The sequence below is a fragment of the Neofelis nebulosa genome, chromosome 13 (assembly GCF_028018385.1).
Source record: "Neofelis nebulosa isolate mNeoNeb1 chromosome 13, mNeoNeb1.pri, whole genome shotgun sequence".
NCBI lineage: Eukaryota > Metazoa > Chordata > Mammalia > Carnivora > Felidae > Neofelis > Neofelis nebulosa.
This window is the reverse complement of record NC_080794.1, coordinates 87975030-88000444: the sequence shown is the minus strand read 5'-3', so window position 1 is coordinate 88000444 and position 25415 is coordinate 87975030. Positions and strand designations below refer to the sequence as shown.

Below are 25415 nucleotides of genomic sequence, written 5' to 3'. Positions count from 1 at the left end.
ACGAACAAAAATGAGGGTGCCTGACGGTACTAGGGGCGTCGATCGAATCTCTCTCTCATACACCGCCAGTGTCCGCTTTGGGAAACGGAACCACTTGGCAAAGCAGTGAGGAAGTATCTTGTAAACCCAAACTGTCACACGCTCTCCAATGTGGCGTAATGTCCCTCTGGAGTCTGCTCTTCCTTGTGCAGCATGAGACACGAAGGAGAATGTACCGGTAGGTAGCACCACGTGTAAAACAATAAAGAGGCATCGTCCCAAATTCCCAAAGCGGGAGAAGGGATAGAGAAGTGGGTTTAGGATGTCCAGTTTGTATCATGGAACAAAACAGAATCACGATGAATGAACCACAGCGATACGCATCAGGGTAGGAAAGTGTCAAAAGCATCATTCTGAGCGGAAGGAGCAAGTCCCGGCAGAACACGCACTGTAATGATACCCTTTGCATGAAGTTCAAAAGCAGTAGTTGCTTCAGACACACACGTACATGATCTGAAAAGATTTCTGGAAAAAGCAAAGAACACATCCACTAGGATGGCTTTAAAAAGACCAGTGACAATAAATGTTGGTAGAGTGAGGAGTCACTGTAGTCCTGGTCCACTCCCGGCGGGAATTCAAACCGGGGCAGCTGCTGTGCAAGGCAGTCTGCAGTTCTCCAAAATGTTAAGCTGTATGAGTCTGCACGACAGAGTCATGATACGGCCCGGTAATTTGGCCCGTGGCGTCTCCCCAAGAGAAATGAAAACACAGGTCCATGTCAGAACCTGAACATGAATGTTCCCACCATAATGCGTCACAGCCCAAGAGTGGAGACAACCCAAATGTCCACCAGCTGACGAACGGATACACAAAATGTGGCCTGTCCTTACAATGGAACATTATCTGTCAAGAAAAAAAAAGAGCTTATTCCTGATACAACACGGTTAAGCCTTGAAGACATTACGCTAAGTGAAAGAACTCGATCACACAAGACATGTTGTAGGAACTCATTTTCATGAAATGTCCAGAAGTGGCAAATTCACGGTGGTTGCAGAAGCTGGAGGAAGAAGGAATGGGGAGTGGCTGTTCTTGGGTGTGGGGTTTCCTCTGGGGGTGACAAAAATGATCTAGAATTAAATAGTGGTGATGTTGCACAACGCTGTGAGTATATTAAAAACTGCAAGGTGCCTGGGTGGCTCGGTTGGTTAAATGTCTGACTCTTGATTTCGGCTGAGGTCATGGTTCTCATGGTTCGAGAGTTTGACCCCCAAGTCGGGCTCTGAGCTGACAGTGCAGAGTCGCTTAAGGTTCTCTCTCTCTCTCTCTCCCTCTCTTTCTGCCCCTCCCCAGCTCGTGCACACACGCTCTCTTTCCCTCCAAATAAATAAATAAAATTTAAAAACTATCGCCGCGCTCTACCCTTTGAAAGGATGAACTGAATAGTATGTGAATTGGATGTCAATATGCTGTTTCCAAGAAAGCAAAGGAAACACAGGTTCAGGGTAGCGGCTCTATCTGGAGTAACGTACAGGTAGATGTACATTACTGGTAAGGCTTGGTTTTTCAGTCGGATGGTGGGTTCACGAGTATTTACTGTGTCATTCAGTGAAAGACACAAGAAGGCCCTGGACGGGTCTCTGGGGAGAGGGAAGCGTTTGACTCATTCGGCCCACCCAGGACAACACCTGTAAGGTGCACATACATCAGCGCCTACGCCCTTATGTCTTGAAGACAGTTAAGATAGGTGACACGAAGTGCCGGCTAAGAGCGAAGGCCAGTGGGCGGTCACGGCTGAGCAGGAGTGGAACCTCTTTCATCCCCAGCCCGGCTCCCTCCCCAGTCCCTGTGGCCTCAGCAGCCGACGGCTGCCACGGGGTGGGACCTGTGGGTGGCAGGGGGCCGCCAGGGGTGCCGTGGGTTCTCGGGAGGCCCCCGCAGGGGGCGGGGCGGCGGGCGTCCCTGACCTGCTCTCGCTCCTGGACCTCCGTCAGCATCACGACCGTGTGGCACTTCCACTCCCAGACCATCCGCCAGAAGTCCTCCACCGTGTGCGCCAGGGGCCCCTGGGTGGCGATGAAATAATCCTTCTGTCGGTAGCCCTTCAAAGGGGGAACAGAGATTAGAGTCTGACTCCCTTTCCCCCGGGCTCCACTATGGACAGTGGGGTGCAGGAGAGGCCAGGGCCCGGCCAGGGAAAATGTTCTCCGGCTTCCAGGGCCGGGCTGGGCCCCAGCAAACCACCCGCACGCAGCGACGGCCCGAGATGCCCATTCCCTCTGCCACCCAGCCACCTCCTCTGCAGCGCCTGGGGTCGCCTCTGAGCGGGTGGCATGAGCCACGCTGGCCCCGGCCACCCGAGAGAGCACCGGTGACTCTGTTCTCGTGTGTGGCTGTGTTTTGGCTCAGTTAGCATCATGGTGGCGGGCTGGGGGCGGGCTTAGAGGAAGTGGATTCAAATCCAGTTCCTCCATGCGGCCCAAGTGACCTCTGGCAACGTTTTCTCATCTGCAAACGGACGTACTAATGCAGATGTGGCTGCAGCGTCCTTCCCCAACCATTTCTCAGCTCAGCGCACCGTGCGTGGAGACAGGCGACGACGGTCAGCCCGGAGCGCACAACCGCTCCGTCCACGCGGAATGGACAGGAGGGCACAGAGACTGCAGGACAGCCAGCCGTGCAAGGGCCCATGTGACCCTGGTGCGTATTAGAGACGTCAAAGAAAAAGTGCCGTGCCTCATAAAGCAAATTCCTTAGCAGTGCGCCTGTTACCTCTGTTTCCAAAGTTTATTGTTCGTGTTTTTTGTTTTTTGTTTTTAGAAGCAAGTAATTCTGCTAACGAAATGGTTGGGATTTCAGGACTCCTTCCTGATCGTGAAAATGAGTTAATGAAGAGTCTGCGATCACAGATGAAGGTCACAGTCATCTTTGCAAAGCACAGCCGGGGCCGCTATACTTACGTCGATAAAGGAGGCGTTGATGTAGTCTGTGTATTCTTGACCCCTTTTCATGGAAAGGATCACCCGATTGAAGTCATCTGCAAAGCAGTATGATCCCTTAGTCACAGCACAAACACCGCCCTGCCTTGCAAAGCTCACTCTGTGGCTACAAGCTTCCAAAACACAAAACTTGTTAATAAAATCGCGAAGTCGAGTCAAGTCCCTGGAAGGTTTACTTTATAAAGTAGGTTAATTAAATTGGCCCAGGAAATTGTGTTTTGGTAGGAAAGCTCTGAAATTATCCCAGTTATCATTTTCGTGTGCCATGAATTGATGTAATTCATACCAAAATATGAGCATTAAAAATACTGCATTTCAGGAGTAAAAGGAATGTGGCCCGACAGGTGACCGGGAATTATGGCTGCAGCCGCACAGAAGCCAGTGTCTCAGGCCGAAACAGGCTTCACCCAGCATTCATGCACTTTTTTTTTTCTAACTTTTTTTTTTACTGTTTATTTTTGAGAGAGAGAGGGAAAGAGAGACAATGCATGAGCAGGGGAGGGGCAGAGAGAGAGAGAGGGAGGCACAGAATCCGAAGCAGGCTCCAGGCTCCGAGCTGTCAGCATAGAGCCCGACGCAGGGCTCAAACCCACTGACTGTGACGTCACAACCTGAGCTGAAGCCGGATGCTTAACCGACTGAGCCACCCTGGCGCCCCAGCCTTCACGCACTTCTGATTCTCGGCAATCACTAAAGCATGTCAGGAACCCTGAGTCCACATCTGCAGTGAGGTGCTTTCTCTCTCTTCACCCTCTCCCTTCCCTTCCTGTGGTCCCTCTGATCTCTGTGGAGTCTGTTTCAATAAACATGGGCACCCCTTCCTCTTTCTCCCCCTTACCTGGGACCTCGGGGCAGGCCAGGGTCCCAAATCTACCCCTGCCCATTCCAAGGCCTTTCGGGTCCCCTGGCCTGGAGCAGGGCCCCCTCCTCCATATACAGGCTTGGGGGACTACTGGATGAGATGAGAACCACGCAGCCCCAGAGTCACGACCAGAGCAAATCTCTCTGCTTCCAGGAAGTCCTCCCTCTGTCTTGCCACCTACATCTCGTATCACGTGCTGCCCGCCTGACACACAGGACTGTCTGGGTCGCTCACTGCTTCACAGGTGGGTGTTCTCTCACCTACCCTTGACATAGCCCCCCAGGAGCCCTTAACCCCAGGCCCGGGGGCTGTCCTGCCCTTGGATCCTGGCTTACAGAGGCGGGCAGTCAAAGAATTCTCCCAGCGTGCCAGCCCCAATCCCGTCCTGCCTTGGGGTTTCGATCCCACGGGGCGGCCCCAGGGCTGCCTTACACGGAATGATCTGGATGACTCTGGCCTTCTTCATGTTGGCCGGCAGGTTGCCCGTCCTCATGTCCTCCTTCATGATCCGGACATTTGTCAGTTTCTGCAGTCGAGGAGGACACGGGGTCACAGCTCCAACACGGACTCTCCCGCGCGACTCCCTCAACCCCGGAACAGCACCCCTGTCAAGGGTGCCTGCTGACCCGCAACAACGGCCCGTCTCTGACCCCGGACGCATCCCGAATATTGGGAGATGAGAGCCCACGTGTGACGCGCTCCCCCACATGGGTCCCTGCTCAGCTCTGAAAGCCCCCAAGAATTCCTCCCTCTGCGTCACGGGCGGGAGGGCCACCCTGCTTGTTCCGGGCTCGGGCCAGAGTGGGGGGTGATTGAAAGGGGACTCCTTTGGCCGGCTGCCCGCCTTCACACGTACCCTGAACTCCTCCTCCAGCCCGATCTTGTCGAAGTGGGCGGCGGTGCCGTGCAGCGTCTGCAGGTGGTTTTCCAGAGAGGACACGTCCAGCTCGGTGTCCCCGTAGAGGTAGTACTCCAGTAAGGCTTGGTAGATGAACGTGTACTGCATCTGTGGGGAGACCCAGAGCGCCCGCGCCCTCGAGCGTGCCCGGCCACCACTGGCCCGGCCACTGCTCACAGCTCAGCAGCAACCAACTCCACGCTTTGCCAAGGTAGGGAGGTTTGGGGGCAAAAGTCAGATGCACGGCCGTTACCGATGGCCGCTTATGGCCTTGACTGAGGACCGTATGGCAGCGGGCATTACTGAGCGCCTTCTCCCCGCCAGGCACTGTTACCCGTGCACCGACAGCCCGGGGGTGGCCAAGGTGTCTGGGTTTGCTCTGTGCAGCTCTCCCCAGGGCGAGGGGCTGGGCTGGGGGAGGGCTACTCACATCTGTTTGAACCATCTGAGGGCGCTGGTTGCGGATTCTCGACACGAAGTCGAAGACGTCGACCTTGTGCTCGGCGTGCATCATGTCCATCATGGCATCGATCACTATGAAGGTGCCCGTCCGGCCCACGCCGGCGCTGCCGGGGAGAAGCAAGAGGCCGAGTCGTGAGCCACGGCACCCGCCCCCCGCCCGCCAAAGCTGACCTGTGCACCTGGACCGAAGGACACGCTGCCCTCAACCGGGAGACACAGCCCATCGTTTAACCGAGCCTTTGCCGAGCAAATGAAGAGCAAGTCTACGGGGAGGCCACCAGAGGGCACCACAATCTTCGTAAAATTATCTGACACTGTTCCTCTAATAACTAGACACTGTTGAAAGGCATGTCGAAAAAATCTGTCGTAGTCGTCTCACGTGAGGTTGTAATCGTCCTCTATTACCAAATGCCGTCTTCTTGTTGTGTGTGCAAGTGGGAGTTTTTCCAACGTCACACTGGAAATGGCTATTCCAAGTTCGTTATAAAAAGGAGGCTCCCCAGGCTACCTCTGTGCGCTCTTGAGCCAAGGCCAGCCCTCGTGGGAGGCACTGGGTCTCTCTCTGGCGCCCCGGCCCTCCTCCCGCGGCTGGCTGAAGCCAGCTGGCCCTTGGGGTCACAGCTGAGCAGTCTCCTGGCCAGGAAGCTGCCCCACTGGCTTCCTGGGTTTGGCTTTCCTTGTGCCGCCGGGATCCCGGTCCCACCCTCCCCCTGCCTGCTGTCCTAGGTACATCTCCACCAGACAGTGGGGCCATACGTGTTTGTTCCCCGGCCCCCAGGACTCAGTGGGCACAGAGCTGCACTCAGCCAACCTCTGCCGAAGGAGGAACCCCCTAGTGACCCAGACTCATCTATGCAGCATGAACCACTCCCTCCAGCCCCTGCAGCATTACCCTCTTTAAAAAAAGAAAAGAAGGAAAGAAAGAAAGAAAGAAAGAAAGAAAGAAGAAAGAAAGAAATCTAACAAAAAGACTCACGACTTAATGAGTCAAGTCCCCCACTTTCCCCTTTGTTTTTTTTTTTTTTAATTTTTTTTTTAACGTTTTATTTATTTTTGAGACAGAGACAGAGCATGAACGGGGGAGGGGCAGAGAGAGAGGGAGACACAGAATCGGAAGCAGGCTCCAGGCTCTGAGCCATCAGCCCAGAGCCCGATGCGGGTCTCGAACTCACGCGAGATCACCCGAGATCGTGACCTGAGCCAAAGTCGGACGCTCAACCGACTGAGCCACCCAGGCGCCCCCCCCCCCACTTTCCCCTTTGGGTGGGTGGGAGACACCACTCTCTCCAGATGGTCTCCAAAACGGGGCTAGGACAGCGGCGAAGACCGTCCCCTTGGGCAGATCCCCTCATTCAGCGGGGAGAACAGGTGAAACGTGAGAGGTCTTCTGGGAATCTTAGTTCTTTCTCAGATACGAAGTCCGAGAAAATCATCAGGTGCAGGGCCAGGTGAGACACTACCCAACAGGTATGAGAGGGAGGCCACAAAATAACCCCCTGCAAGGCTGTGAGGGTCCCTGAGCCGCTTACAGGACCCCCCCCCCACCTGGCCTGGGGTACATGTGCGAGAAGCCACTTGGTCCCCCATGGAAAGGCTGAGGCCGGCTGACCCGTCCTGGCCGCCTCCGTGGGGACGCTGTTCTCAGGGGGACTCGGGCACAGAATGTCCTATTAAGTGATCAAGAACCAAACGCTGAGGATGAGTGTTTCAGCAAGGATGGCCATCAGGAAGTCAGAGCCCCGGGGCGGGGGCCGTGCGTGGCCCGGAGCTGAGGAGATCCTGTATGAAAATGAACTTGGGGGTGGGAAGGTGGAGTCAAGTCCGCCCTGGGTCTCGGGAGCTGACAGCCAGTGTGAGCCTTCTCCCTAACCCTGCTGGCTTCTGGCAGGCCTGCCCTCCTGGCTCGAATTCCTGCCACCACATCACCGCCAACAGGCAGGCACCCAGAACCGCCCATCTGCCCACACCGGCCTCTCAGGGGACCTCAGCCCAGGAGGGGAAGGATTCCTTCCCCCAGAGAGGAGAGGGGCTTTGGGAAGCCCGAGTCGGAGGGCGCCACTGCTTCCATTTACTGTCCATTAAAAACCTGGTGACAGAAGACAGGAGAACGTGTCTTCTGAGTGACGGAAGACAGGAGAACCCGGGAGCCCCAGCAGCTGTGCCAAAGGAATTTAGAACCGCAGGGAGACGACCAGGCGCTCAAGAGCGAGAGCTGAGCCTCACGGCCACAGAGGGCACCCAGCGCGAAAATAAGATGAACGGCGGACACACCTGCCCTGGGCACCTGTGGTTGAGGGAGAAGGGAGCAGAGAATGGACAGTGGTCATTCGCTGAGATGTCACAAGCACGACAGATCTGGAGGGACGGGGACAAAGCAGAACGGAGCCAGCTCCCAGCGGCTGCCCTCCGACCAGACACAGAGGCCGTCTCTTTACCTCCCGCCATCCCGGGCAGAGCGGGGCCACCACCACAGGGAGCGGGAGGCAGGGATCCCGCAGCGGCAGGAATGGTCTTGTAGAGCCAAGAGGACCTGGATGCGGAGACCCCCTACGGCTTCTCCGGCTGAGGGCGTCGGACCCCGGGGCCTGGGGACAGGCTACTGGAGAAGCACCCGCCGTCCCTGCTACGGCAGGGCCCTGGATCTCTGATGGGACTCAGGCCCCTCCGTCCAGGCTTGTTCCCGCCTCCTGGAGGGCAGGCCCTGCTCACTAGGGCGTCCTCAGGATCGTATTCGTTTTCGGCTGTCAGAGCCAGGTTCCTTCTGAGTATCTTGGCACTGACGAGGGACAAAGGGGACGAGGGACGAAAGGCACCTGCACACAGTGATACTGATGCTTGGAACCGGCCACACCGGAGTTCGGCAGAAGCGGCACATAGACTCAGTTTCACGAAGCATGGGCAAGAACGGGAGCGGCTGACGGGACCCCCAGCTGTGGCCGCACATCATGGGCTTCCACCCCTTCCCCTCTCCAGGGCACCTGCTGGGAGGAACTCGTAGGCCCGGCAGGTGTAATCCCGAGGATGCCACCTCACTCGACGCACAGATGCTCCAACGTCCCTCAGCTCCCAAGCGGCAGGTCCAGGAGTCTATCCCTGGGCGGATGACAGGGGCCTCCCCTTTGGCCCCCAAACTGTCTTCAGGTTCTAACTGAGCACCCACCGGGAGGATGGGGAGTTTGGCCTGGAGCACTGCGCACCACTGTGCCTTTGTCTTCAAAAGCAGAAAGGGCACAAGCCAGTCAACCAACCCGAAGTCCGAGGCCTTTTCTCGTACGTGACTTTCTGCACCAGCGGCCATGCTGGGCAGGCAGACATAAGCCCCAGAGGGAGTTAGCCCACCTTCAGAGTCGAGTCCCGGGCCCCTCCAGGACTGTCCCTCCCACTGCAGACCAGGAGATTGCAGCTGGGAGGGGGGACGCCCCGCCCTGGACAGCTGCTCCTGGCCACTATTGGCTGTTCCTGGGCCAGGGCCCCCAGCCCCTCTGAGCCTCGCACACTCATGTAGAAAGACTTGGCCGGGGGGGGGGGGGGGGGGCTCTGCATAGAAGCATGGTTTCCATCTCTGTCCCCGGAGGTGACCTGGGGTCTGCGGGGGCAGTGAACCTGCCAGAGCCCCGGTAGCACCATCAACCTGGCCCCTCGGCTTTTGTCTGTTTTAAGAATTGGAGATCCCCCTCAGACGCTGCTGACGGACGGGTCCTGCTGTCACAGAGCGGGCTGAATGTCCCTCTGGCTCTCACCCCCAGGGATCCCCCAAGCTGTCACTAGTAATTGTGTTCACAGCGGGCAGGGGGGTGCTTTCACTACGCCCCTACCTGTCCTTCTGCCCACCTTGGGACCGGCCCAGCCATGAGGGCGAGTCCTCCGGGGGCCCCGGCCCGACATACCTGCAGTGGACCACTATGGGCCCGGCATGGGCGGGGTTGAGGGCCTTCACTTTCTTCAGGAACTTCAGCATCCCGATGGGGGTGAAAGGCACTCCAAAGTCGGGCCAGCTGGTGAAGTGCAGCTGGGAGACGAGCCGCGGGGCTTTGCAGCCATCGGGGAGCTGCTGCGGAGAAGGGGGACACGTGAGTGGGGGAACAGCGCCTGCCCCTCCCCCAGCATCACGTCCTGAGGATGCTCGCCGCCCCCACCCCTGCCATCTAGGCCCCAGGCCGCCGTGGGTCCACCGGCGGCACGATGGCTGCTCGCGGGTCCGCACAGCAGGACCCACGGCACCCGGCCCAGGCCCCCGGCAGCCAGACGCATCCCTGAAGCCGGCCCTGGAGTTCGCAGACCCCACTCGTGAGCGGGGAGGCCACATCCGGGTCTGCCTGCGTAACTGCCAGCAGCAAACACTTTCGCTCCCCAGAGGCTCAAGATTGAGGGGAAAGATGTGGCTGGCCTGTTACGGGACACCCCACCCCACCAGCCCCACTCAGAGCCTCTCAGGTTTCCTCCCCCACAAAGGCCCATGGGTGCGGTTCTCTGGCTGGATCCCGGAAGGCTGGATAGTGTATGTGGAAGTGCCTTTGTGTGTGTGTGTGTGTGTGTGTGTGTGTGTGTGCGCGCGCATCAGTGTGTCCGGGAGGGACACAAGCAGGGGACAGTAAACACCATCGCCATCAAGCTCATCCTCTTCCCCTCTTTGCTGTAGCTTCTAGGAACCCCAGACTCCTATTCTGCCATCTGACTATGCCAATCCCTCCACCTTGGACTCCTGATTGCATGATCTTCTGGTTTTCATATATCTTAAATCTCTATTTCATCTGCTTTGTCCACAGGCATCTGTGCCTTACATTTTTCTAGGCAGGGATGGAGTAGGGACAAGTAGGAAATAAAGGCAAAAAATACCGAGCAGGTGACAGATCAGCTTTTGAGACTGTTAAAAAAAACCTCACTTCGTCACTTCAGTGTGTGCCATGACATCACGCAACTGAGTGGGGGACCCCAAACCCCGTGCCCCCATGCAAGTGACCCGCCTTCTTCCACCCAAAACAGTGACTGGGGCCCAGGAGCATCCAGAGCCGTCTGAAGACTAGGGGTGCACCTGTCTCCTCCCCTGTAGACCCAACCTCAGTCCACGAAAGCCCAAACCCGCCCCCAACCCCACCCCCACCCCCGCACTTCCTCCCGACTCAGCGCCCCCTCGGCCAGAGCTGCTCCAACACTGCGGGAAGGCTGTGGTGGGGGTGAGGCTCTTCATGCTAAAAATAATGACACGTGTATTTATTCTTGACCCTGCTCTCTCGAAGGGTTGCCTTTCCAGAAAGTTGGTAACTCAGAACGCTTACCGACTGTATGCAGAACTTCCGGATGGTGTAGTCGACCAGAACCACACAGTCCTCCACGCACACGCGGATGTTTCCGTAGGTCCAGCATCCCTGGTCCGGCCAGTACTGATAGCATTTCTCCTACGTGGGGCAGTTGAAGAGAAAGAAATAGGTCTGGGGCGCCCGGGTGGCTCAGGCAGTTGAGCGTTTGACTCTTGGTTTCGGCTCGGGTCACGTCACGGTTTGTGGAATCGAGCTCTGTGTTGGCCTCTGTGCGAGGAACCTGCCTGGGACTCTCTCTCTCCCTCTCTCTCTCTCTTCCCCTCCCCTGCTCATCCACATGCACTCTCTCTCTCAAAATAAATAAATAAACTTTAAGAAACAGTAAATAAGTCTGTGTGTGCCCTTCAGGCACATCGGCACCCTCACCACCTCACCCCCCCATCAACACAGGGCCTCACACACACCAGGTTCCCTCAGACAGGTCTGGAGCTGGGAAAGAGCACTAGGAGGTGTGGAAGCTGGGAGACTGAGACCACAAAACAGCCCTGAGCCTATACCTGGGCCCCTGTCTGCTTTCGACACCAACAGAGGCTGGGCCTCACGGGAGGACGGCGTGTCCCCAAACGCTTCCCACTGGACTCAGCAGGGTGTCCTTCGGCTCGCGGAGGACAAAGCTGGCCAGCCCACCGCGGAAGAGGGGTCAGCTTAACGCTCCCCACTTATCTCCGCCTAGGACAAGGCAGATGCAGAAATCTGCAGAGGACGGGCACCCCGCCACGCAGAGCCCCACCTCTTTACCTTCCCTCCCTCGGAGCTACAAATGGCTCCATCCGGGGACAGAGCGCAAGGGGCCTAAAGGGCAACAGTCTTCCGTGAACACGGGGCACAGGAGTGTGTGAGGACCCACCTATGGGGGCCCAGATGTGCTCAACAAGCCTTCTAAACGTCGGACAGACAGGGTGCCTGGGTGGCTCAGTCAATTAGGCATCCGACCTCGGCTCAGGGCATGATCTCACGGTTCGTGGGTTCGAGCCCCGCGTCGGGCTCTGGGCCAACAGCTCGGAGCCTGGAGCCTGCTTCGGAGTCTGTGTGTGTCTCTCTCTCTCTGCCCCTCCCCCACTCACACTCTATCTCTTTCTCTCTCTCAAAAATAAACATCAGACAGTTTATTCTGGAAGCTGCCCACAAGTGGCACAGCTAATAAGTCACGAGGATTAATAGTCTTATGAAAAAAGGCAGCCTGGCACTTACCAGGCCCGGCATTTATATTACGACACTGCAGGACAACTTCCCCTCCCTACTCCAGGGCATCTCTGAGGTGCCTTGAAGAGAAGCAGTTACCCAAAAGTGCTAATCTGGGCCAGTCTTGGCTTCCTGGGGACCCTCCAGGACCTCCTGAGATTCTCCCCTTGAAAGACTCTGGCCCGGGGCCCGAGGGCTGGTTCCGAGGCCCCCACAGGGCTGTGGGTGTGGACACTTCTCCACCCTCTGACCTCTGGTCTCACCCAACGCCCAAGGTGCCCTCCCTCCGGTCAGATCACGAGAAGTCAGGGCGACTGCATTTCACAACGTTCAGCCAAGATGTTGAAGCCGGGAGACAACGAGAAGGGTAAGCACTTAAGAAAAGGGAACTCTACTGAGAAATGGTCTCATCTGAAATGGTCAAAATCAAGATACAGAAGAGGCCGGCTCTGAGTCACAAAAATGGAAAAATCCAGTAGGAGGCTTCAGAGAAAGATCGGAGATAAATGTCGAGTAACATGACGACGGGCGGCGGGGGGGGGGGGGGGGGTGCAGGGGGGGTTGTCTGAGTCTCCCTGGGTCTCATGTGTGTAAACAAGCCCCCTCCCCCACCCCCTTGCAAGTGGCAGCAGTGGGGCCGCTGGTCCCAGGGGACCCGGGGCTCCCTGCGAAGCTTTGGGGGCCGGGTCCTGCCAAGGTATCTGCTAAGAGTGTGGGAAGGGTTCAGGGCTCCTGCCTGGAAGTCCCCGTCTCCTGTCACTCTTTCCATCCACAGGACAGGATTCGCCCCATGAGGGTGACCCTTTCCAGCTCTGTCCCAACCGCCCTGGTAACAAAACAAAAACTCCATCCTACTCAACCGGAAACAGTGACTGGAGGCTTTTTCCTGTGCTTTTTGGAAGGCACTGGCACGGGGGGAGGGGAGGATTCTGCCTGAGGGCCAGTGTCTGCCTAGGGCCTCAGCTGAGCTGCCCCAGCAGGCCGCCTACTTCCATCCCGGGAGGGCAGCCCTTCCCCTTTCCCTTCCCCAGAGCCCAGCTGCCTGGGGGTCCCCTGCCACTGTGCGAAGACAGGGCCAAGGTGGAGACCAGCACCGCGTGGGGACATGGCAGGCCCAGACAGGGACCAGGAGGACAGACGTCTCCCACCACACAGAGCCTTCCTCGCCCCCGGCCAGCCCCCCCCTTGTTCTGGGTCTCAAGCTGGAACATGCTAGAACAGCGTCCCCCTGTCTGGCAAGCCTCCTTCTAGCCTGCGATTCTTTCATGCTGGTGAAAACTCACTTCTGAAAACCCAGGCCCTGCTTTCGGCAGAGAAACCCTCCCCGGGCCGCCTGCCTCAGACTGTCACCGGAGATCCCAGCCCGAGACCCCAGCCCAGTTCCCTGACCCATTGCCAGCGGTTCTGGGGGCACTAGAGATGCGAGCCCAGCCGAGTACTCCTGGCTTTATGATCACGTCACCCTGCCCCCGGAACTTCTCTCGGACTGGATTTGGTCAAGTTCCCTCCAGCCTTTCAGACATGGTGCCACTCCTGCCCCCACCTTGACCTACACCCAAGGGGGACTGCTCCTCCCTCTGGGGTCCCCTCCTTCCTGCTCTAGAAACCACCATCACGCCTTGCTCTGCCTTATGCAATACGGGTCTGTGCCCCTTAGGTAAAAAGTCAATGGCCGGAAGGCAGGAGAATGGCTCCACTTGCCCCACCCCCCTTCCCCAGTGCCCCAGCCCCAGATGCCCCACCCCTCCAGTGTCCCAGCCCCAGATGCCCCACCCCTTCCCAGTGCCCCGGATGCCCCGCCCCCTCCCAGTGCCCCAGCCCCTGAAGCCCCGCCCCCCCAGTGCCCCAGTCCCAGATGCCCCACCCCTCCCCAGTGCCCCAGATGCCCCGCCCCCTCCCAGTGCCCCAGCCCCTGAAGCACCGCCCCCCCAGTGCCCCAGTCCCAGATGCCCCACCCCTCCCCAGTGCCCCAGATGCCCCGCCCCCTCCCAGTGCCCCAGCCCCTGAAGCACCGCTCCCCCAGTGCCCCAGGCCCAGGCCCCTAAGTCCTTGTCTGCCTGGCTCACTTGGCCCTCCCTGCTCATCAGCCCTTTACTCTCCGTTATTTTTTATGTCTCCTTCTGGCACAGTTTATGTTTATTTGCTTTCTGTTTGGCGCCTGCGCCTCCCAGCGGCACTTAAATCACAGGAGGCGGGGTTTGTGTGCTGCCCCCTGCACACTCCCCTGCGGCCGCCTGTCCAGCAGAGCAGACCAGGAGGAGTATCTGTCCCCTTAGGACGCGAACCCGCTTGACCTTCTTTATAGAGGCTTCAAGTTCCTCTGGTGTCCGTGCATTACGTTTTAAATTAGAAGTAGCTAATTAAATCCACATTCCTTCAGTATACCTTGTGTTTCAAATACAGTTCTCTAGTCTGGATAATAAGCGGGAAATCCACTTTTATTGGTCGGCCGAGGCCCACCGTAGCGTATGCCCAGCACGCTGAGCCTCTGAGTGCTGAGCTGCACACGGCCAGCACCGGAGAGCAGCCAGGCTGGGGCTGGGGTGGGGGGCTCTCGGCTGAAGAAAGAACTAACCCTGTGACATTTGCGTGTCGCCGCCTAGAGCAGTGAGATGCTTGGAACACAGAATATTTGTTTCGTGATAAAAATGCTGTGAGCCCCTCGTGTTTTTTTTTTTTTTTCGTCTTCTTCTGCAGCGATAAGAAGGGAGAGGGATAGGAAAAGGATGTGGTGAGCACACCCCCAGCCAAGCCCCAGAAGCTTAAAGAGTAGAGTCTGTGAGTCAGAAGGCTTGGCTCACCTCCTTCCTTTCTTTCAGGTTCGTCAACATGACAATGGTTGCAGACTTCTGTTCCCAGATCATTCTCCAGAAGTCATTAACTGTCTCCTGTTTAGGGCCTGTATGCAGAGGAGGAGCCCCAAGTCAGACCCGAAGAGGGTCTCTGGCCCCTGTCACCCTGGCCTTGGGGCCCTGGGACCGGGCTCCTCCCAGGCACAGAAGGGCCGACTGGCCCACTGGGAAAGGGGTGCGGCCTCCCCCGCCCCACCGCCCACACCCCTGGCCACCCCCTGGGGCTGTGATGTCCTTGGGGAGGCACACAGCAGCGTCCAAGGGGTGACCCCATTCGCAGGCAATCAAGGGTATTCAGATGAGGCTGGGGTCTGAGCCTGCCTGTCCACAGTGCCGTGCGGCCGCTCAGGGGGCCCCTCAAAGCCTCGGCACGCCAGCACCCGCTCCAGAACTGCACGAGGGTCTGTGTGTGCGCGACAGACAGACGCAGACAGAGACGCAGACGGGCTGCGGCCGACCCACTCACCCTCCAAGTCTAACCCCCTTCCCTCATCTCTCAGCTGCCCTCGCAGCTGGCGATGATTCAGTGCCGTCCAGCGGGGTGTGGGCTGAGGTTCCTGGGGAGCGGTCTGAACCAAAGACAAAGCGTCCCCAGAAGAAAGTCCTCTGCCCTTTGCCCTCCTTCCTGCCTGAATGCAGACACAGGGCCTGGAGGCGCAGCCATTTTGTGACCCTGAGGGAGACAGTGACATGCCACGGAGGGCGGAGCAGGAAGAGCAAGAGGTCCCTCTCCTTTGAGCCACTGCCTGGGCCCCGGGCTGCCCCCACCTCTTACGGGAGAGAGACTCCTCTATCTGTGTCAGCTGATGTCTGTCGGGTTCTCTGAGGCTGTACTCTGGGTGTATGCGTCTGTGTGCTTCCCTATTTCCTAAGAGATGTACATTTTTAATAAGCTCTCAAGTGATTCCGACGTGCGCCGAATTTGGGGACCTGTTGTCGGAAAGACTGTCGCCTGCGAGGGAGGAAGCCCGCGAAAGCCGCTGTGGGCTCCACGTCCCCAGCCACCTCTGGGCTGACGGATGGCAGGTCAGACCTCGTCCGTGCAAAGTGGATCGTGTGCAAGGTGAAGGGCGCCTGCGAGGCGCCCTGGGGGTTAAGGCCTTGATCTGATAAGCGACTCCCTCCCTTCCCCAACCGCCTGGAAACAACCGCAACTGGGAGCCACACCCGAGCTCGGCCAGCTGAGAGAGGTTCAGGGTTGTCTAATGAAAGAATCAGCACGTTCAAATGATAACCGTTAACCTACTGGGTGCACTGTCTTTGCACCATGCATGTGAGGGAACAGGCATGTGTCTGTCTGTCTGTCTGCCTGTCTACACGCATGCCTTGCGTGGATGTACGTCCAATGTGCCGGCTACACCTACTTATAAATGATGACACCCTCCCCTGGCTGCCCGACCGCGGAAGGGGGACCTGGGCTCTCGGGCTCCAACTCGTCTGTTCTTTTGAAGCTCTGTTTGTACAACACGCTTCGTCATCTCGTGGGGCAGAACTTTGCGAACGAAGGCACAGAATGACCCGAGAAGGCTTGCTGAGAGGCAGATGTGAACGTAGCACGTCTGAGCAGCTCCCAGGACATGCTGACACTCGGGGTCAATGGAGCGCCAGCCTCGAAACGCAAGGCTCTGTGAGATTCGGGACACCCCCGCGTGGCCTGTGCTCAGGGACAGCTTGGACAGACTGCAAACAGGCAACACAGACGGGGCGGTACAGGAAGCCCAGGGGAAGCCTCAGGATTCCTGGCAGCAGATAAGGACCAGGTAGCCTCCCACGTCATGTTACCAAAATCCCGTTTTGAAAAGAACAGCAAGAAGCTTACCTTGAGCCGCTATGAATTTATTCTTCTCCTTGTAACCCTAGAAACATAAAATCAGGTTTGTAATTCTTCCTCGCTTTCTTGGCTGAAGGCGTTTGCCGTTGTGGTTTGGAAAGTAACGCGTATCAACCACGAGAAAGTTGGAAAACACAGAAATAAGAAGAAAACTCACTAATCCTTTTGGAGCCAGGGCTACTTTTGTTGGCCCCGCCGTAGATTTTTCCTGGGAATACTTTCCCAGTCGCACACGCACACACACAAGCAGACAAACGTTCAGATACTTTGAACTGGTTAGTAAGCACAAATTCTCCTATGTTGTATTTTTATGATAATTTTATAATTTATATTAAAAGGTATTTTAAGGTTCACTTAAAGTGAACGCTTAAATCTTTTTTTCTTTATGTTTATTTTTGAGAGAGAGAGACAGAGAGAGGGAGAGAGATAGACTGTGACCTGGGGAGGGGCAGAGAGAAGACAGAGACAGAATCTGAAGCAGCCTCCAGGCTCTGAGCTGTCAGCACAGAGCTGGACGCGGGGCTCGAACTCACGAACTGTTACATCATGACTGGAGCCGAATTCGGGTGCTTAACCGACTGAGCCCCCCGGGCGGCCCAATTAAAATGAATTCTTAATCCATTGCATTATGGTTCTACCATAGTTTGTTTAACTGATCCCTCTTGTCCTATTTGGTCAGTAATGTAACGAATGCTGTAACAAACATCTTTGTGCTTATCTGTTTCTTGAAAATGAATCCCTGGACAGATGCTAATTCAAAAGCCCCGGGCGACTCTGTGCTCTCTGCGCTGTGGCCAAGCTGCCCAGGAAGGTTGTGACCCGGCCCCAGAGAGGAAAGTCACGATTCACACTGAGTCCCCAAATGGTGCAGGTGTGTGCATCAGGCCCGGCCGGGGACAGGAAAACGGCAGACTTACATCTATGTACGAAGCATTAATATAGTCTGAACAGGGGGCTCCATCCACTTGGCTCAGAATCACCCTGGAATGATCATCTGTTTAGAAGAAAACAAAAAACCATGATATCAGGATAAGGAAATCACACCTGCCATACATTTCTTCCATCTACAGCATTAAACACGGCACCTGACACGACCGGGTCTTGCGTGGTGATCACCGGGACAGAGGACGCGTCCTTTTCAATGTCCTCATGAGCCCCTCTGTGTCATGAGGATGGGAATACACCTGTTTCACTGAATGAGCACTGCATCTCAGCACTGAGGACAGTGCCCGGCCCTAACCAGGTGTCCGGTAAGACCTGTGGGCTGACGGCAGAGGCATGAATTTCAGCGTCCAGGAGTGGGGGCTGCTGGGCCTCACATAGAAACAGAACAGCAGCACGTGCTGGGGCCCCGCAGTGAGATCACCATATTCTCCGAAACCCCAGCTGGGCCCCCGTGTTAACAAGGCCCTTGCGCACTGAGGAGAGCCCCGGACGGAAGGGCTGGGGTCCACGCTCCCGGGCTTTCCAGGGAAGGGACAAGCCGACTCCACACCCCGATCCCCATCCCTCCAGTCGGCCCTAGGGCTGGAAGGTGGGTGGAACTCACGCTGATCTGAGCTGGGCCTGGCAGGCCACCTGCCTGGAAGATTCTGGCCTGCTGTACAAGCAACTCTCTAGTGAGGGGGCTGACCACAGAGAGCTCTGTGTGGGTGTGTGATGTGTACTTCCTCCGTGTGGGGGCGGGTGGTGTGCAGGTGTGCGTGGTAGGTGGGGGTGCGGTGTGTGTTTTCTCTGTGTGCGTGGGTCTCGCGTGTATGTGTTTGTGGAGTGTGTGTGTGTGTGTGTGTGCACGTTTGGGGAAGTTTCCACCAGGGCCCCCACTGTGACCTTGGTGGGTCCTTGTCACTCCTGCCTTCATGGCCCCTTCCTCCATAAAAGAAAAAAGTAAACATTTTATTTTACAACCGTGTTATTAGTTAGTATAAAGCTTACTGTAACCAGACTGGATTATGGTGTTGTTTTTGTTTTTCTGATTTTAAAGGAAATCAGATGGTGTCATGGGCCCTTCAAAGTGTCATGGCCCCAGGCCTGGGTCTCCTACTTCTAGCTGTACAACAGCTAGCGGAAATACTGAGGATGACCAGACCGGGCCCAGGGCCAGGGTCAAGAGTCAAAGCTGCTCCAGGGGTGGTTCACACCACCCCAGGCACGGGGCTTGGGACAGAGTGAGCACTCCATATGTATTTACCGCGTTCTATCGTCCTGCTTTGTCCTGCTTTACCCCCTGCTTATCCCCACAGGTCTGAAACTAACTGAGACGTGTGTGTTTGCGGGGTGGGTCTGCGGCAAAGGAGCTGTTGTCTTCCGCATTCTTGGAAGGCGCTGCTGACCTCAGACACCTGTTGACTAAACACGGTATCGCTGGGCCCAATCTATCCTGCCCCCAGCAGCAGAGGCCACTGAGGCTTTCAGGGAAAGTCATGGCTCATATGGGGCAGCCAGGGTGTCAAACCCCAAGCGTACAGCCCGATGGCCTCCTCTACGACACCCTCCTGCTCAGGGGCTGACAGCCCTAAAGCAGATACGGCTCCGGCTGAGCATGTGTGAAGCCAGTTGAAAATAATTTGGAACCATTTACGCTTTGAGAACAGCTATAGAAAGCCGAGGGCAGAAAATAGCATTCTGGTTAGATTTAGAATCTTGCAGTTTCGGAGAGCTTCCTGTCTTTTTACTCTGAAAGTCACACTTCACTGTCAAAACATTATATTTTGAAATTATTGGCTGTTGCTGTTTTTTTTTCCCAGAGGATACTGTCTCCTTACCAGTCACCAAGCTTTTCCGAAGCCCAGCCTCATGGACATGCCAGGCATCTTGTTCTCTGTCATCCAAGCTCCCTAGAGCCATTTCCATGCCTGGGTTGAGGGGTTTCTTAAAAATCTAGTAAATTTAGGGGTGCCTGAGTGGCTCAGTTGGTTAACCAGCAGACTCTTGATTTCAGCTCAGGTCATGATCTCACAGTTTGTGAGACTGAGCCCCACATCAGGCTCTGTACTGTCTGCTTGGAATTCTTTCTCTCTCTTTCTCTCTACCCCTCCCCCGCTCGCTCATGAGGACTCTCTCGCTCTCTCTTGTTCTCTCTCTCTCTCTCTCTCTCAAAATAAATAAACTAACTTTCAAAGAATTTTAAATAAGGGTTTTAGTGAGTAAGAGGCAAATGGGGGCAGGACCCTAGAAAAGTGCTGGGGCTGGGTAGGTAGGTCCTCAACAGATACATTCAGTAGGTCAATGCATAAATTAAATCAATTAACGAAGCTAATTAGTCAAACTAATAGTAGATAATAATACTAATTTGCAAATATCCCGATTTTTATTTGACACAAAATATTCCAAAGATCCCCAGCCTCCCCCCACGGTTCTCCTTTCCCTCGAGCTGCTCCAACCAAGCGGCTTGCCTCCCTCCTTCTCTGATAACCCACCCCAGATCCAGCGGCAAGCCCTCCCGATTGGACCCCCACTGCGTGTCCAGAGTCTAACCCTGGCCCAAGCCCCTCCTCACTGCACAGCTTCGTGTCCCATCTCCTTGCGGCTCCCTTGGCTGCCTACGCAAATGTGTTTTAGCCAAAAGACTATTTGGTTAATTTCTCATCGTAGTTGGATCATAGTCTTATAGGGGCCTTTGGAAAAAAAAAAAAAAAAAAAGAGGTGTCAATCCTATGCTTATAAAGTGCAAAAGAATTATTTCTATTAAGTGCTAAGAGTCCAGAGACCACACAAATTGGGCGGACCACAGCTTCTTGTGCCCCTGAAGAGACGGACTTAATTCCAATCCTAAAAATGCCACCAAGTGGACTGAGGCCCACTGCACAGGCTGGCTCCCTTGCTTCCACGGAGGCTCTGTCTGAGAACAGGGAGATTCTCTGGCCTGGGGCTCAGGATTTAAACCCTTCCCGGCTGCCTTTCTGTTAGCCTGATGGGCAAAGCCCACAAGAGGGGTCCAGCTGAACGAAGAATACTGCAACCCTCCTTGGCCAGCTGACAGCTTGGAACATTCAGGTTTGTCCTGGCACCAAGGTGGGCTGTGAAAGGCACCCCTGGGGCGAAGCCTGTCCAGCCACATCCCTGGACAGATCTGTCAGCTATCTGGCCCGACGGCCTCCCTGGACGCCACACCCCGCAGCCCATGGCCCCTTTTAGCTGCTGGCGTTGCTAAGCCCTCCCACAAAGCTGCCAAATCTCTGCACATGTCTCATTCTGTCATTTCTGCCCCTGGTCTGGGGGACCCACGGCTGGTGGCCGAGAGCACTGAGTCTGAGATGCGGAGATGCCCAGGGCCACTGGCAGCACAAGACTGAGGCTCAGGACTGGGCCCAGGAGCAGGCCCCCGCCAGCCTGTGCGGGGGGCACTCCCCTGGGCCCCTGGGCAGCCCAGGTCTCAACATCGAGCGCAGGCTTGGTGGCCAGACCCACGACAACAGAGGTGGCCTGAGCCCGCTGTGGGAGACGGCCACCTAGACCTCCCTGGACAAGCGCCAAGCAGCGGTGCTGGCCCGGGCCTTCGTCCCCTGCCCGGACAGGTACAGTTATGCTGCCCGGACAGGTACAGTCCCCAGGAGCTACAAAGGAATGTTGAGTTTACTCCACACGCTACCAATCATGCAGAAAAAGTAAAGTCTTACTGGGAAGGATGTTGGGATATCTGTTTTTTTCTCTATTTTCTTCTTTATTAGCCAGTTCAAAAGTTCCTTGTATGTGTCCAGATGGCAATGACTAGAAGAAAATACACAGTTAGCACTAAACGTGATGAATCCGAACACAGCGTTTACGTCCACTTCGCTAACGGGCACAGGAATTAAGGAAACCCCGGCCTAGCAAACTACGTGCAGTCCACCGCCCTCCCTGCCCGGCGGGCTGTGCCAGGGGCCGGGCAGACACGTGAGGAAGACACAGGCCCGCCTGCCCTCAGGGCGCTCTCGCCAGCGGGCCAAGTGAGCTGTGGACGTGGTGACGACCCCACCGTTGGGCCCTCAGCTGCATGAAGGCGGGGACTTGTCTGTGCACTGTCACCAAAGCCCTGGGAGCCACAGGTCCTGCCCCGGAGCAGGGACTCCACGGATACTTACAGACTGAGCACAGGAGAACTCTGGAGCAGGAGAGGGCAGAGCAAGGGCACCTTGCGGAGGGGCTGTGGAGGCCAGCTGTGCCCGTGGGGCTGGGCTCGGGGATGGGCAGAGGATGTTCGAGCAGCTTAGATGTGGGCCTCCTGCTTGAGAGGCCGCGCGCTCGCGGGCCAGCGGGTAAGGTCCAGCTGGCCTCTTGTGGGAAGCCCAGACTCCAGCCCCAGCCTGGATCAGCGCAAGATCCCCAGGGGTCCTGTGTGCGCACCTGGCTTCAGGAACTCTGCCCTATCCCCCCGCCGCCTCGGATGAGGACACCGACATGTGAGACGCTAGCTAGCACCCTGTGACTGATGTGTGGCTCCGTGGACACGAACCCGGCTGACCCTGGGCTCCCTGACTTCTACTGATTCTAGTCGTCCCCCCGCATTCGCTGGCTGCTGGGACGCCCTCCGCACGTAGGCAAGCCCCGTGCAGTGCACTGTGGGAAAGAGCCTTTTGAACCCCCAGATCACGGCCTTCAACGTTAACCTCAACGTTGACTGGACTGGGGAGGGGACACTGGAATTCGAGGAACGAGTGTCAATAGTTACCAAGCCGCTGAGATGTGCCAGGCACTGGAGGAGGAGCGGGTCACCTGCCCCAGGCCATAGCTCAACCTATTACAAGAGGACACTAGCATCACCCGTTTTCCAGATGAGGAAACTGGCCCCCAAGGCTGCTGGAGATTTGTCCAGGTTCACCTGGCTGGCAAGCGGCAGGCACCGGGGGAGACCTTCAGTCTGGCCTGGAGCTGGCCACCAAGACTCCCCTTCTTCAAGTGTGAAGTCCCCGGAAGACGGGGGCAGACCTCACAAGTGCTGCGTGGCCCTAGGCTTATTCACACCATGAGTCACGAGGGCCAGACTCACCGCCCACAGGTGCCCAGAGCCTCCCTCTTCTGGGGCGGGGGGCTTCTCCCTCACAGACTGAGCCCCTGCCAGCCAGTGAACTCTTTCTTTTGTTTTCAGTTCACCAAACTGGACAGCCACAGGCAGAGAGCCTGGTGGGTGCCTTGGGGTCAATGCCTTCTCTACCCAAAATTCTTGGTTCTCTCTCTATCTCTCTCTCTCTTTTTCTTTTTTGTTAATGTTTATTTATTTTGAGAGACAGAGGGAGACAGAGCATGAGCAAGAGAGGGGCAGAGAGAGGGAGACATAGAATCCGAAGCGGGCTCCAGGCTCCGAGCCGTCAGCACAGAGGCTGACGTGGGGCTTGAACCCACAAGTGATGAGATCACAACCTGAGCTGAAGTCGGACGCTCAACGGACTGAGCCACCGAGGCGCCCCTCAAAATTCCTGGTTCTTATCAAAGCTGTCTTGACACTGATTTCCTGGACCTAACCTAAACAGAGAACCTGTGGCAACATTCTACACACTTCTCTCTTTCTATACTCGAAAGCTTTTTTGTCCTCACCCCTGAGAATAAAAACGAGGTATAACACTGTAATGGTGGGCGCATGATGTCATGCGTTTGTCTGAACCCACACAATGTACCACACTAGAACCCCAGCTCTGGACGTCGGTCAGTTAGTGACAATGAGTCAACATCAGTTCTCATTTGGAACACACGTAGGGCGTGAACATGGGACACTGTTGATTTGGGATACTGTGGGCTAAGGGGGAATGCTGTACTCTATGCCCAATCTTTCCCTAAGCCTAAAACGGCTCTAAAAATTAAAATCTATGCAAATGATTAATTGAAAAAGAAAAAAAGAACCCAAGAAACCTCGGAAGGTGGGGTGGCTACGGTGAGGTATGTGGGGAGGTTGGAGGGTTAGGTGTCGAGGGGGGACCCAGCTCTGCCCCACCTCCCGCAGTGGCCTGAGACCCGGGATATGAAGTTGGGGTGGCGATCCCGGCTTTTTGGGTTGTGTGGGGGGCCACTTGGGGTGAGGCCAGGTGCTCTGTGTAGAAGGCATATCTCTGTCTCCAAGCGCACAGAATGACTGCCACCCCTCACTTTGTCCCGCTGTCAATCTGCCTGCAGACTCGAATCTCCGAGCTGCTCAGTGGGCACAGGGGAAACGGGGCAGCACCCGGGGAGGGCTCTGCCGCGACCGGGTCACCCCCACAGCGCTGAGTGGGAACCGTGCAGGTAGTGATTGGTCAATAAATACCTGGCAATTACATAAATTACATAAATTGGCCGAACAGGGTCGGCTGGTGTGCTTGCTTCTGGAGGTGGGATTTTATCTCGGTGAGCACACACAGGAGCCACAGGTCACGTCCCTGCCCCTTCCTCCCTCCTCTGCAGTGCTGGGCAGGTGGTAGCCAATGAGAAGAACAGAGAGCAGCCGGGTGTGGGCTGGTCCAGCATGCTCCAGGGGTCGGGTCTGGCTCACGCCTCCCCTGCGCCTTTCTACAACACGCATGCTAGGGCTGGGGCAGGGCCCCTGAGCTGGACAGACTCTGTCTGGGGAGGGGGTGTTCCTGCCCTGAATGGCACTCACTGGCCGGGGTTTCACTGGGGGGGGCCTGGGAGAGCCTCTGCTGGGATGGCACTCTATCATGGCGGGCGGAGACTGTGAGACTGGATGTCCCCAGGAGTCGTCCTAAAAAGCATGGCAGCCCCAGACGCCTCTAGTGCAGACACCAGGCGAAGCTGGGCACACATCTGCCTCTCTTACGTGTTTGGACAATCCTACGGGGACAGGCAGCGTCCTTCTTGTACAGGCGAGCAATCCGAGGCAGGCAGAGGTGGAACCAAGGGACCAAGCAAGCGCCCCAGGCTGGTAAGAGGCAGGCCGGCCAGCATTCACGCCTCGATCATGCCACCGAAGTGACCCAGGGCCAAACTCCTTCAGCTCACGGATGCTCTGGGTCGGCAATACACAAATGTCCAAACTCGTTTTGAGACTCGTCCGTCCCTTTCATCGTCTCTGGGACTGGAACTCAGGACATCAGGGGAGGAGGAGGAAGAGGGGAACAGCTGTCTAACTCAAGCGGGGTCATCACAGAGCCAAGAGTGGGCGGGTCCTGGAAGTCTCCAGGGCGCTTAGGAGACAGAAGCCACACAAACACGGCTTGAGACACAGCCAGCTGAGGAGCGCATGGGTTGCTTAGTCGGGGAAGCGTCCGACTTCGGCTCAGGTCGTGATCTCACGGACCGTGGGTTCAAGCCCCGTGTCAGGCTCCGTGCTGACAGCTCGGACCCTGGAGCCTGCTTCAGATTCTGTGTCTCCCTCTCTCCCTGCCCCTCCCCTGCCCGTGCTCTGTCTCTCATTCTCTCAAAAATAAAACAAACAAAAAAGACAGGGCCAGCTCTCACTGGCGAGAGCAACAAACTGGGGTTCAGAGACTACAAGCAGCTTGTCCCGGGTCCCCCAGCGCCGGAACCAGACCCTCCTTCCCTCTGCAGATCTACTCATCCTTCACTGCCCGGAGGCCTCCAGTGGGCAGCTGGGCAGGGCAGGGCAGGAAGGGTGACGTACTTGCTTCGGGGGCAAACTCTGAAGTGGCACCATAAACCCAGGAATCGAGGTAAAATAATATCCAAATGCAACATTGAAAAGATTTTAAATTCAAAATTGAGGCATGATGTCGAAAACACCAAGCCTTTAAATAACGCCAGGACGGGTGACGGTGGGGTGACAACTCATGGTGTAGCCTGGGACCGCGGGAGAAATCAGTCGGAATGATCTTGTCTTCATTTACTATTTCGTTCGGCATGGATGGCCCGTATTAATTTTGATATTTTGGGGGCGCCTGGGTGGCTCAGTTGGTTAAGCATCCGACTCAGGCTCAGGTCACGATCTCGCAGTTCGTGAGTTTGAGCCCCGTGTCGGGCTCTGTGCAGACAGCACAGAGCCTGGCTGGGATTCTCTCTCTCTCTCTCTCTCTCTCTCTGTCTCCCTTTTTCTCTGCCCCTTCCCCACTCTCTCTGTCTCTCAAAACAAATAAACAAACAACACAAACATTTTTTGACATTTTTGAATA

The 25415-nt window shown here is 56.4% G+C and overlaps 1 protein-coding gene and 1 long non-coding RNA gene across 15 annotated transcripts in view; one reads left to right on the top strand and one right to left on the bottom strand.

Annotated features, from left to right (window-relative positions):
- The window catches only part of PTPRE (protein tyrosine phosphatase receptor type E), a 162101-nt gene that overhangs the window by 8409 nt on the left and 128277 nt on the right, over window positions 1-25415 (bottom strand). For 13 of the 14 annotated variants that reach the window (XM_058698124.1, XM_058698123.1, XM_058698121.1 and 10 more), the window contains 11 exons: window positions 21000-21090; window positions 17298-17374; window positions 16369-16405; window positions 14499-14596; window positions 10474-10593; window positions 9085-9248; window positions 5166-5301; window positions 4694-4843; window positions 4270-4363; window positions 2937-3013; window positions 1944-2078 (listed from right to left, as the gene is read on the bottom strand). In XM_058698124.1, coding sequence (XP_058554107.1) covers window positions 1944-2078; window positions 2937-3013; window positions 4270-4363; window positions 4694-4843; window positions 5166-5301; window positions 9085-9248; window positions 10474-10593; window positions 14499-14596; window positions 16369-16405; window positions 17298-17374; window positions 21000-21090 — 1179 coding nt within the window. The remainder of the gene's footprint in view (window positions 1-1943; window positions 2079-2936; window positions 3014-4269; window positions 4364-4693; window positions 4844-5165; window positions 5302-9084; window positions 9249-10473; window positions 10594-14498; window positions 14597-16368; window positions 16406-17297; window positions 17375-20999; window positions 21091-25415) is intronic. The other variant, XM_058698116.1, reaches the window with a different exon arrangement.
- Window positions 11748-18330, top strand: LOC131493565 (uncharacterized). The gene is made up of 2 exons (XR_009252746.1): window positions 11748-12064; window positions 17451-18330. It is a non-coding gene; the product is annotated as an uncharacterized LOC131493565 (long non-coding RNA).